The following is a 12673-nucleotide window of genomic DNA, read 5'->3' as shown; positions in this document are numbered from 1 at the left end:
ACAAAATTGCAAACACTTCATAAATATATGTCACCATGGGGAAGATTTTGCTATGAAATGTACATGGTTTTTCTTTGCAACAAGTCATTGTAAATCACCCTATGATGGTTTTGGTGGGACTGTTAAAAGACTAACTTCAATTGCTCGCCTTCATTGAGCAACAACTAATCATACTTACAGCGTCTGGAATGTGTTTTTTTTTTACCTATCTACGCATCTAAGGAGTCAAACACAATAACTTAAATCGAAATTTTTTCAAATATTTTCAAAAAAAGCGTTGAAACTTTAATAATCTCATCAGTCTTTCAAACTGATGAGATTATTAAAGATTGCTTGCCTAATATAAGCATTGAAATGTTTGCATGTTTGATTTATAATAAGAACCCATAGATTGGACTAGTGGAGGATATTGATGTTGAAATTAAAGACTTTCATGTTAGATTTACGCATTCATTTTACCTTCAAGGTCATGTTGCCAGCCTTCTAGAGATGGTGTGTGCTGGGTTCCATCGACAATCTCATTTTTAATGATTAATATTCCAACAATTGTCGCAGGAAGACAATACAAAATCAGTGAAGTTGATCATCAAAGCATTAGAGAAAGCTGAGTAAAATTTAAACCAGAGTACTAATTTTTTATGAAGCTGTTAAAGATTGTTAGATCTTATTGCCTTATTTTAATTTTTTTATTACAATTTAGTTATTTCCATGGTTTATTTTGGAATTTCAATATTTTTAGGGTTTAAAAATATAAAACTTTAAATGCAAATAAATCTGATTTAAAAAAGATTACCCTTGCAGTTTTTTGTTTTATGGCATTTGTTATATATAGAATATTAGAAAAAAATTTTCAAGTAGAAGCTTTAGTTTGTTTAGTGCTTTAGCCATCATTTTCTATCATTATTATTTTTGAGTTCTTCTCTCTAAAAAATAGCTAGGTACAAATTTTCAACACTATTGAGCAAGTACTTCATAAGTTAAAGCTAATTGTGTTATGTTATTAGCTTTAAAAAAAAACGGCGATGAAAAATATAATCAAAAAAGAGATTGGGACTGAGTACCGATATCTCTGAAACCATAAGGAGTCAGACACGAAAGTTTGGAGTGAAGTTATTCTTTCATTAATATGAGCTTGTATTGTGAAAATCATCAAAATCTGAAATGGCATGGTGCCGAAAGTTTTTTTTGGGTTGATTTGACATGGAATGACCCTATATGTTATCTTAAAATTAACTTCCTTTAAAATAAAAGTAATTCCTTTTCACTCTGATAATTTTTTTTTAATTTCAATTCACCTCCTGAGCCCCATAAAGGCCACTATAGTAGAGGAGACTACTTTAATTGTGGTTACAACCCTCTCTCAATTCTATAACTCCAAAAGACGAACAAGGCCGTTGCACTGAGAAACAAGTTGAGCATGGTACTACCAAGAATGTGGTTGGGATCGAACTCGGAACTCCTTGCTTATGAGGCGAGCACTCTACCACTACACCACTGTCGTATTATTTGCCATGATTTAATCCTTGACCTTGTTCAATGCCAGTTAATCATTTAGTTGCACATTTTTCATTAAATGATTTGCTTGTCTTAATGCTGTAACATGGGTATAGGAAATAAATGCTACTAAAAACACCGAATCATGTGAATACTGAAAAAATATTATGACTACATTTATCTTACTTTTAACATCTAGCAATTAGTATAAAAATATGCTCCATGATGTGTGTATTAACAATGACAAATATTCAATAGTAAATGTATATTGTCTGCCCTTTATTAAATCTAGCAATACACAGCTTTAGTTTTTACTTTGCTTATTTCTAAATCTCTGTTTGCTGTTACTTTTTTTTGTGGCAAACAAAAACCTAACCTGTTAAAGGGGTTTCTTAAATAGTTTTTTGGCAAGTTTCAAGTGCTTTTAGAAAATACATTTGATACTCCAGCGTGAGCAAAATAGTAATTGTATAAAAAGAAAGAATTGTTTTTAATCAAGCTTTATTATTTATATATTTTTTCTTACTTTTAGATACTTCATAATCTTTATAATTCAACAAGAAAACACACAGTTTGTTAAGATGAGTTATAAAGAAAATTAAATATTTAAAAGTCTTCTGATTGATTTAATTTGCACTTGAAATAGGGACCAAAGATATTTCAATTGTCGTATGCTAAAATTAATTATATCTCTGAAAAGTCAAATGACTTATCCGGTAAAAGCCATCTGATTTTGTCAGACAGTCTAGATCACTGTTAGAGTTTAAAAGATAAAAGACTACACAGTTAATTTTTTCGTATGCTGGTCCCTTTGTACTGAAGATACAAACCAAATTAACAGCATCAATGAATTGATGCTGTTGAATTGGTTTGGATGGCTGGATTATTGAGGCTGTGGATTTTTATGGGGTAATATTCACAATATACAATGTACATAGCCTGATTCATTTTTTGTAAATTTTTGAATGACCACATCTTGTTATGTCTCACTATGAGTCCAAATTGCGAAAAAGTGGCCAAAACTTTTTTCCAAAAATTTTTTTTTTAACAGAAAGTGAACTTTATGCAATCTTTTTACTTTAAACAGATGTTAACTGTATTTAAACTCAACATAGAGTCATTTTCTGTTAAGAAAGTTTATAGCATTGTTTTTATAAAATATTTATTGCAAAAAGTGTATCTAGAAGATTATACAGGTGTTTTTTCTTTGTTGTTGATAAAATATGAAAAGATTAAAACTTATAAACATAATTCAAAAAGTTGGTATTAATCATGCGAATTCGCAAGCCGTTTTAGAAACTAAAGCAAAAATAAATTGCTAACCAATAAAGAACTTTATTTATAAATTTAGAGTTAAATATGCAAAGCGTAATCGTATTTTTAAAAGATTAAATAAACAAGAAATGCCCTGGTTAAAGAGTGAGTTGTTTCAGAATCAAAATACTAAACTTGATTCAACTTTAAAAACTGGACGACCAGAAAAAGAATGGATAGAGTGTTCATTAAGAACAAAAAGGAGGAAAGTTTCAAGGTAGTTTCTAGTTTAGAATTTTAATTTTTGTTTTTAGCCGCTGATTGAAAACATAAGTTTTAATAAAAGTATATATATAACAGGGCAGCTGAGACACCTTAGTTGTGGTGGAGCAGAAAAACTCTAATAAAAAATAAAAGGTTAGAGGAGCTCTTAAACCTTGGATAGTAATCTTCCTAGTGATGGTGCCACAATAAAAATACTCAATCCTGTTCTAGAAGTCTATTTTCTATTATAATAATGTAAAGAGGTCATCAAACACAGTTTTTTGTTGTTGAAAATTTACGTCCACAGTTCCACACCTGTGTGGTTTAGGCAGTTTTCCATAGTATCATTTTTTTACATTATCATAATGGAAATAGTTTATCAAATAATGATGTTATTTATTTTTACTTTAGTTTGGCTAAAACTCATACAACTAAAGAATTAGCAGAAGCTGCTGTTGTACGTGCAAAATCGACTCCAGGAAAATCCGATTTGGGAGAGAATATTAAAATATTTCCTAAAGATCTATCAGGCCAAACTTACCAATCTGATAATTATCAGCCAACTATGATGTCTGCAGATCAAGCTTTATCACTTAAAATTCAATTTGATTTGAGTGATTTACAATACCAGATTATTCGAAACTCATCTTTAATGCAAAATGCTGGCGTTTATCCCTCATTAAAAGCAATCCTAAAATCAAAAGCAGATTTTTGCAAGACTATATTTTAGATCTTCTCAGTAATAAAAAGCACTGTTCCATAAAAATTAAAATTATTGTTGACTTGGCTATGTTGGATGGCAAGTCCGTAAATGCTATCATGTTTTCGAATTCATCACAATCGTGCAATGTTTGTTTTGCAAAACCGAGTGAGATGAACAATCTAGTAAAAATCAGAATGTTTACTCAAATAAAAAATCTCTTACTATGGGACTATCTACTTTACATTGTTGGGTTAGACTTTTTGAGTGTGTGCTACACTAGGATATAAAATGAAAATTAAAAAATATCAGGCAAGATCAAAAGAACATAAGCATTTCTGTTATTGAGCAAAAATATGAAATTCCGAAGCGGTTTAGAAGCGAGCGTAGCCTTGTTGTCGATATGACAAAGCATGGCTATGGTTCCTCAAACACAGGTAACACAGCCAGAAGAGCATTTGACAATGCAGATACTTTTGCAGACATTACAGGAGTTGATGTTAAAATAATTGTTAGATTGAGAAATATAATGAAAGCTGTGTGCAGTGGATACCACCTTGATTTGGGGGCCTTTAAAAAATATTGTTTAGCTACTTCTGAAATAATAAGTTGAAAAGTATAACTGGTACATATTGCCATCTTCAGTACACAAGCTATTAGAGCATGGTTATCAAATTTCTGATTGCTTTGAACTCCCAATAGGTATGTATTCAGAAGAGGTACAGGAACTACAAAATAAATACATTCGAAATGCAAGACTAAATCATACATGTAAAATTTCAAGAAAAAATAAAATGGAAAACCAATATCATTATCTGCTGTTACGTAGTGATCCAATGGTATCATCATTGATCTTCAAAATAACTAAGTCTATTGGTCCTGTTAATTTAGATTCTGAAGTTTTAAACCTTTTGCTTGATGAACAATAAATATTTTTAAAATAATAGTTTGTACTATATTACTAAATGTTGCAAATACTGGTTTGTACACACACGCACGCACGCACGCACGCACGCACACATACAGCTAAATAATCGAGTTATTACTTCTTTTTTAATTAAAACAATATTAACAATAATATAAGAAAATGAAATTTAGAAAAAGTTGACAAATGTTGTATATCAATATAAAAATTCTCTTATTTAAAAAAAAAATACAAAAATTTGTTAATTATTCTGGGAATATTTATTTTATTTTTTAAGCGCGATAGATCACTCCCAAAATTCATAAAGGGCGTATTAAAAGTTCTGCAAAAATTTTTTTCAGCATTTAGGTAAATATACTTTCTAAATTATAAAAAATATAAATATATTGGAATACTTTTGAAAAACGACTTTTGGCCATATTTTTATTATTTGGATTCATAGTGTGTCTGCTTTTTCATTTAAACATTGATTTTTGGTAAGAAGACGCCACTTGCTCAAATCGTCAAGCGTTAAAGTGAAATAAAAGTAGTTCAGATTGGAAAAAAAACGCCTAGCAAAGTATTCACTGGTGTTATGAGGAGCTATTAATTAAAATGACTTTACATTCTTCACTTGTTGACAATGTGCTATTTCAGTTTCTTTATTTTACCATGCAATTCAAGTTATTAAAATATATTGTCTTTGCCAAAGTAACCCCTGTAAAAAAAAATTTTTTCAGAAATCTGAACTCAAACAGAAAGATATTTGTTTTAAGGGTAAAACAAGAAATGTTTTTTTTTTCCATTATGTCATGATTGTGTGTTTTAAATAAATTTTATTTATTCAAAAAAAAATATTTTGGTTTAGTTTATTGAGGAATTGTTTTTTTCTATTTCAGATGATGTTGCTTAACAATTTGCAGTCAATAATCTTTCGAAAGCAGAAAAAACTCAGGTGAGCATCAAATTGCAAGTTCGTCCAATTTTTGGTATTTATGATGTTTCTATTTGTTCATTCCAAATGTTGTTTTTTTATTTCGTTCTTGAAAATGTTTATAATTTGTTTGTAACTTTATGTTTCTTCATATATTTTGCTCTTTTAGTGTCAAACAAAGAATACGCGATTTGTTTGAGATATGGTTGAAATTTTAGTGTCAAACAAAGAATACGCGATTTGTTTGAGATGGTTGAAATTTTAGTGTCAAACAAAGAATACGCGATTTATTTGAGATGGTTGAAATTTTAGTGTCAAACAAAGAATACGCGATTTGTTTGAGATAGCTGAAATTTTAGTGTCAAACAAAGAATACGCGATTTGTTTGAGATGGTTGAAATTTTAGTGTCAAACAAAGAATACGCGATTTGTTTGAGATGGTTGAAATTTGGAAAGAAAGTAAAAATCAAACTAGTTTCACTCTAAATTATTGTATATAATTTTAAAATTTTGTAATAGAAGTATTGCAAGGTTTATATTTTTTACTCATTTATAATCCCGTATTCAATTATTTCCCTGGACTAATATAATTATCGTGTATGACTTTAATAAATAAAAAGAAAAAAGAACTTCACAGCGCGATGTTATGCAGTGTAACATTGTGTTTTATTGTTCTATGCAGTGAATATGTTTATTTCAGCCATTTTTCCAACGCCTAAACAACAATACAAAAGGTATTGCCTCAACGTCATTTCAGTAAAAATATAACATTTGCCTAACGTCTTTATAATGTCTTTTTACATAAAATCTAACGTTGCTCTAACGCCTTTCCGACGTCATTTATCTCAAATGTAACGTTGTAACAACGTCATTTTTTACATCGTTGCCATAACGTTAGCAAAAGGACGTTTTTCCTGTTTCATTTATAACATACCAACGTCTTTTCAACGTCTTGGGAAACGCTTTCGCTAAATCTATTAATATTTAACATCATTACTATTTATCATCATTATTATTAAGCTTCATGTTCATAACTATAAAGTCCTGCGATCAAACAAGTATATAAAAAACTTTAGGACCAAGTTTTGTCTAACACTTAACACTGGTGTAAAACTTTTTTTTATGGTTAAGTTTGCGAAACTTGTCAAAGTTGATTACATTTTCAGTATCTTGTAAACGTAAAGAGTCCCTATGGATTCAAATGCTGCAGTTAGTTCAATGGGTTCCAATCCAAGTGAGAACTCATTATTTCAATCCAATCGGCACTTCTAGTTTCTTTTTTGGAATTAAAACCTGTATAGCCACGTGTTTTTCACGATTCAGGCGTAAACCAAAAACATGTCTATATTACAGGCAGTTTTATTAGAGTTAAAGACGTTTTGTGTTTTGTGAGGTTTAAAGTCAATTTTAAACGTCGCATGCTTTTACCAGTGGTTTCACATTCCTTTCGAAAGTTTATTATAATATAATACTACGTTTCCGTAACGGTGAAATCATTATTATTTTAACTGATGTTTATGGTAAATAGTAATAGCAAATTTCACGGAATAAAAACCATCAATGGCACCTGTTATTCTTTATATTTTAGACGGTTTTAAACGCACAACAAAAACCAAGCTTAACTTTTTTCTGAGTTGTACAGGCTGGGTATATTTTTCGGCATCGCTATTGCTGATAAAATCTTGAAGATCATCATTGAAATATACTAACTGAGTGGGAGGAATTCATTGAGTTAGAGATTTCCTGGTCTTTTTAAGATGTAGGAGAAAAACTATTGGGATTAAAGATTATAATTAAATAAAAATCAATTAATGATTATAAATAAATAAAAATTAAAAAAAAAGAATACGAGTGTAAATGATAAGTAACGATCAGTAAAGTAATATTTTTATAATCATTTAAAAATTTGCATAACCTACAAGTAGTGGTAACCAATGTTTTATTTATAAATTATAAAATGTAACAATCATTATTATAAGTTCTATTTTTAAAGTTAAAAGTTGGTCATTTAAACTTTAATTTAAATTCACGCAGTGAATTTTGATAAAATGATATGTCACGCAAATTTAAGTTATTTAAGTTTTGAATCAAATGCGAACAGCGAATGCAATAAACTATTGTTTTGTTTTTTCACCAATTGAAAATTTAAATTTTTCACTTACTTTATTTGAAATAATTTGCTAAAATTGTTGTTAAACTTTATTTTATATGCAGGTAAGACTTAAATAAATAATACTTAACAGATAAGACTTAAAGAAATAACAGAATACAATCTAGTTCAACATAAGAATCTCCGCAATACATTATAGACATTTGGTTTGATGCGTTCATGTTTCAATTTCAAATTTTTCACCAGATTGCGCCATAAAAGATCGATTTGATAACACCAATTTTCTTGAGCAAATTTTTATAAAATGAAAAAGTTTGTAATTTAAATAATAAGTTGTACCACTTTGAACTTTTTTTGGTTTCGGCCTAAGTCTACCAACATATTTTTTTTATGAAAGCACTTCAGTAACTTTGCATTCGAGTTTAGAGTCCAAATATAATGGAGGTGCAGACCATGTCAAAGGTGTAGATCATGTTAGTATAACTATTTTCTAATCTGATAGTTATCAAATTCATTAAAAAAAGTTTAAATTAACATTTAAATTTCGAGGGCAGCAAGCATAATTGAACCAATCAAAAACTTTTTAAAGTTAACAATGAGCTTTATTTTTGAAGAATTTCAGTGTTGTTGCACACATTGTTGGGAGGATTTAATCAAAATTAAATTGAATTACCTCGTATAACTTTAACACAGTTAAAAAAAATAGCTTTGTAAATAGTTTTCTAATCTCCAGTCTACTCATTGTTAATATGTTTTTTTTTTTGTGTGTGCATATATATATATATATATATATATATATATATATATATATATATATATATATATATATATATATATTTAAGTACTTATACTAGTAATTTTTATTATTTTTTTAAAAATGGAAAGTGTAAAAACATTGCACAATGGACATAAACGAAAGGTTGTATTAAATAACTGGTTTATTTGTAATTTTAGCTAAGTTTTATTTGCACAATTTGTTATTTTTATAAGTGTTTTCACGACTGGAAGTTTAAGAGGACTGTGTTGATTGGATAATAAGTATGTTTTTTGCTTTTCTTGCTGTTAAAAAAACAGTTAAACTAGGTGGATATAGATAAAAAAACGTCGATATGACGAACCCATATCACTTCGGTAGAGCTTGCAAAGAGTGATCTAAACTTTAAGTAAGTATATACGAAATTAATTTAAATTGAATTTTATTAATTTGTGCTTTTAGTTTTATTTCAGCATAAAATAAAATTCATAGTATATTATATAAAATATATTGAAAAAAATCATCAATATATATATATATAGTAAATTCTTGAGTAGATAAAGTATGCTTTATTTAGTTATATTGTGTTTTTGTTTTGTTTCCAAACAAGGATATTCTTTTTTTAATTCAAATCTTTTATTTTTTTTTATTATTATGCGTGTATCTATTTATTGCAATAATATTATTAAATTTTTTAGGTCTTCAATTTTAATAACAAAAATGGCAGATCGACCTAAGGGATATGGAATGACCGCTGAGATTGAAGAGCAGATCAACAGCAAATATGATTATGACTGTGGTTTGTTCATTTCTTTCATTTTTAAAATTTTCTTTTTTAAATTGATATTTATGTAAATGGGTTTTTCAATAAATAAGAAAAATCATTTTAGAGAGAGAAGTTTTGGAATGGATTTCATATTACGTTCCCGATGCTGATTTAGAAAACGTGTCAGGGCCAGAGGAGGTTCAGCTCAAACTTAAAGACGGAGTTATACTTTGCAAGTTAATTAACCAGCTTGCACCAAATAGCGTTCCCAAAATCAACTCCACTAATGCTGCTTTTAAACAGATGGAAAACATCAACTTTTTTCTTACTGCTTGTGAAAATCTTGGCTGTCAGCGAACCGATTTGTTTCAAACCGTTAATTTGTATGAGGGAACAAACATGGCACAAGTTTTGCTTGGTATTTACGCGTTAGGAAGAAAAGCTAATAAACTTGGTTTAAAAGGTTTAGGTCCTAAAGAGTCTGATAAAAATGAAAGACAGTTCACCGAAGACCAACTTAGAGCTGGAGAAGGAACAATTGGTTTACAGGCAGGGTGGAACAAAGGAGCTTCACAATCCGGACAAAACTTCGGTAAAACAAGATCCATTTTAGACTAAGTAACCTCTAAGATGAGGTAGAACATTAAATTTCTTAATAAAATAGTGTATTTGTAATTTATTATTATAAAAGGAAAAATTATCTTTTTAAAAATAGCTTCTTAATTTTTGTTTTGTTGAACAAATAGTAATGACGTATCTCCTAAGGAGATGCGTCAGTACTACTACGTTTATGCATTCATTAATAATGAATAAAAATGCATTATTTTTATTCATTATTAATGATCTCATTTTTTCGAAACCTATAAACAAACACACACTTTGAAATTAACTTTTATATATTTTATATATGCCCTTTTGACGAATAAAATATTTTCAATAACACCTAAATAGATATGAAGGGCTTATTGTGAAACAATGACAAGCCACAAAAACAAATATTTGAGCAAAATGACTTTTAAGTTTTATTTAAATCTAAAAAATGACTGCTTACCTATTATTCTTTCAAATTTATACATCATAAAAATACTAATGGATATTATATATTGGACAAAAAAAAAATAAAAAAAATAAAAAAAATTTCGTATACTATTTATAAAAATGATAATAACTCATTTTTGAAAAAAGTGTGGCTTGTCATTGCTTCACAATAAGCCCTTCATATATCGGCAATGCAAACTGATTGAACTTTTTTCGTAATTTAATTTTGTAACAAAATTTAATGAAATGTAAATTTTCTGACCATAAGGTAAGAGAATTTACATAAAATAATAAAACATACACTGGTACTTGAGGTATCCTAATTAAGACATGTAACCATGCATAGACATAATAAATATGTGTTGGATCAATCTGTTCAGCCCAATGCTGGAATGGAAGTTAGTTAATAACTGACTCAATGCTGTTATAGACTTGGTATTGATAAATAAGATAAGTTTTAGCATTTATATATTTTTTATCTTTTAAAATTTAGTTTATTTTTTATGAACATTTAAAAAAATTAAAATATATTCTGTTTGCATCTAATCAATTATAGAACGCGTTTTACCAAAGTTTAAACCTGATTGGTTTGCATGTTTGTTTGTTCCCATTTGCAATCCAATATGACCATCTCCAGCACGCAGTTGTTCTTCAGAAAATTGTCTTTTGTTTTCCGATGCTTCTTTAGGACCGATACCATTCAAACCCTTTGAAGACGCCTTTCTTCCAAGGGCGTGTAGCATAACAATGACCTATAAAGAAAGTTGTACATATCAACAATTTTTCAAATACGACACTATTATTTTTAGAATTTATTCTTATTTTTAAAAATCTATTTTTAATAAATCAAAACAAAAATTCTATAAACACTTTACAGATTTTCAGGAATTGTCACTTGAAAATCTTTTTAATGCACATTTGAATCAATTGAATATTAGGAATTCGATTTTAATAGAGAAATATTTTTTATTGCGAAAATAATCAGATACTGCTTACCTGAGCCATATTAGTGGCTTCATATAAATCGACAGTTTGAAAGCTATCCGTCCTACTAACGCCAAATTTCTCTGCAGCTGCCAAAAAATTACTTATATTTTCCATTTGTTTGAAAGCCATTTTATTGGTGTTAATGTTTTTTATGCTATTCGGTTGAAGTTTTTCTATTAATTTGCAGAGTATAATGCCGTCTTTAAGTTTTTCGTGCACTTGTGTTGAGCCTGTTACGCCTTGCATCTTTGCTTCAGGAACAAGCTTAGCTATCCATTTAAGTGCTTCTTGTTCTAAAATTGTATGTCTTAAAAATTATTTTGATACTTTTTCATTACATATCATATCAATTGAATAGTGTTAAATTTAAAACTTTGTAAATTATAACGTTCATATATTATTCAATAAAACATTACCCATAGCTACGTCATATTTCCCTTGAATTTTGTTGCTAATTTCAGCAGTAAATCCATATCCTGATGGTCTCTCAGCCATAATTTATACTAGTTATTACTATAACTATAAATTAAAACTATAATTTGTTATCTAAAACCAATTAGGTACTTTTAGTGAATGTCGATGATTTTACCTTAAGAATTTTAGTAACAACTGTGACCTTTTTGTAACAACTCTGACCTTTCGTTTACACTATTAAAAGTGCATTATTAATTTTTTAACTAAGGAAAATGACCGGGCGTTAACAAAATTGTAATCAATCAAAAAATACTACTTTATTTGTTTCAATGTCAACAAAACTCCTAAAAAATACCTAAAAAATCTTAGTTAAAGAAAGATAGTCATTTGCTATTCGATCAACTAGTTTCTTCTTTTTAAAAACATAACACGATCATATTTGGTTTAAATGTCTACAAGAAACAATGTAAACACATGCAATTGTCGTCAACTTTTGTTGACTCACGTGAACGTCCTTTTGAAAAAAAAAAAAAAATTTTTTAAGCTCTTCAATATAAATTCCATAATAGGATACGGCAAAAAATACACTTTGTCATAACTATGCGTAGTATTTGCCATTGTTATTCATAATCATTTACGCAAATGTTTACTTAAACAAATATAATAAACGTCATTTTGCTGTAAAAAAATGACAATAGAAAATATGTTTTGACAAATAAAAGAGAACAAGCCGAAATTATAGTACGTTTATTTTCATAAATATTAAAATAATGCTCATGTGATTATTTTAATTTCTAAGAAAATTTATGAAAATAAATGCATGCTCGTGTAATTTTTTCCCGTTTACTCCCCCGTTCCCCTAGAATAATGTTCAAGTGGAAACTCACCCTAACTAGTACCATAACCATAAATGGTGCTTGTATTTTTTGATTTTCTTGAAGACGATGTTTAAGCGTGTCCTCTAGGCCATAGAAAAAACATTTGTAGAAGTTTTAAAAACGTTTAAAAAATATGTTATGTTAATTCCACCCATTTTAAAACATTTAAATTTAAA

General features: G+C 28.5%; 2 protein-coding genes and 1 long non-coding RNA gene across 3 annotated transcripts in view; 2 read left to right on the top strand and 1 right to left on the bottom strand.

The window, feature by feature from the left end:
* The window catches only part of LOC136077921 (uncharacterized), an 8745-nt gene extending 2659 nt beyond the window's left edge, over positions 1-6086 (top strand). The window contains exons 4-5 of the long non-coding RNA XR_010637373.1: positions 5516-5571; positions 5720-6086. This is a non-coding gene — a long non-coding RNA (uncharacterized LOC136077921). The remainder of the gene's footprint in view (positions 1-5515; positions 5572-5719) is intronic.
* A 2562-nt stretch (positions 6087-8648) lies between these two features.
* On the top strand, positions 8649-9892 carry LOC100204573 (muscle-specific protein 20). The gene is made up of 3 exons (XM_065792231.1): positions 8649-8823; positions 9113-9213; positions 9305-9892. Exons 2-3 carry the CDS (start codon positions 9135-9137, stop codon positions 9796-9798), a joined length of 573 nt encoding a protein of 190 aa, XP_065648303.1. The 5' UTR covers positions 8649-8823; positions 9113-9134; the 3' UTR covers positions 9799-9892.
* A 781-nt stretch (positions 9893-10673) lies between these two features.
* LOC100200950 (myophilin) lies at positions 10674-12037 on the bottom strand. Its single transcript, XM_065792232.1, has 3 exons — positions 11622-12037; positions 11215-11498; positions 10674-10970 (listed from the first exon to the last, which is right to left on the bottom strand). The coding sequence occupies exons 1-3, from the start codon at positions 11698-11700 to the stop codon at positions 10761-10763; spliced, it is 573 nt and encodes a 190-aa protein (XP_065648304.1). The 5' UTR covers positions 11701-12037; the 3' UTR covers positions 10674-10760.
* Between the last annotated feature and the right edge of the window lie 636 nt (positions 12038-12673).

Source organism: Hydra vulgaris, chromosome 03 (genome assembly GCF_038396675.1).
Source record: "Hydra vulgaris chromosome 03, alternate assembly HydraT2T_AEP".
Classification (NCBI taxonomy): domain Eukaryota; kingdom Metazoa; phylum Cnidaria; class Hydrozoa; order Anthoathecata; family Hydridae; genus Hydra; species Hydra vulgaris.
The sequence above is the reverse complement of the archived record's forward strand: the minus strand, read 5'-3'. Positions and strand labels throughout refer to the sequence as shown.

What these genes read in the sequence shown, in the direction of transcription:
- LOC100204573 (XM_065792231.1), top strand. Translation starts at nt 9,135, where the DNA reads ATGGCAGATCGACCTAAGGGATATGGAATGACCGCTGAGATTGAAGAG. An exon ending in CAAATATGATTATGACTGTG is followed by an intron (nt 9,214 to 9,304) that starts GTTTGTTCATTT and finishes AAATCATTTTAG; the next exon opens with AGAGAGAAGTTTTGGAATGG.
- LOC100200950 (XM_065792232.1), bottom strand. Translation starts at nt 11,700, where the DNA reads ATGGCTGAGAGACCATCAGGATATGGATTTACTGCTGAAATTAGCAAC. An exon ending in GAAATATGACGTAGCTATGG is followed by an intron (nt 11,499 to 11,621) that starts GTAATGTTTTAT and finishes ATACAATTTTAG; the next exon opens with AACAAGAAGCACTTAAATGG. An exon ending in AAGCCACTAATATGGCTCAG is followed by an intron (nt 10,971 to 11,214) that starts GTAAGCAGTATC and finishes CTTTCTTTATAG; the next exon opens with GTCATTGTTATGCTACACGC.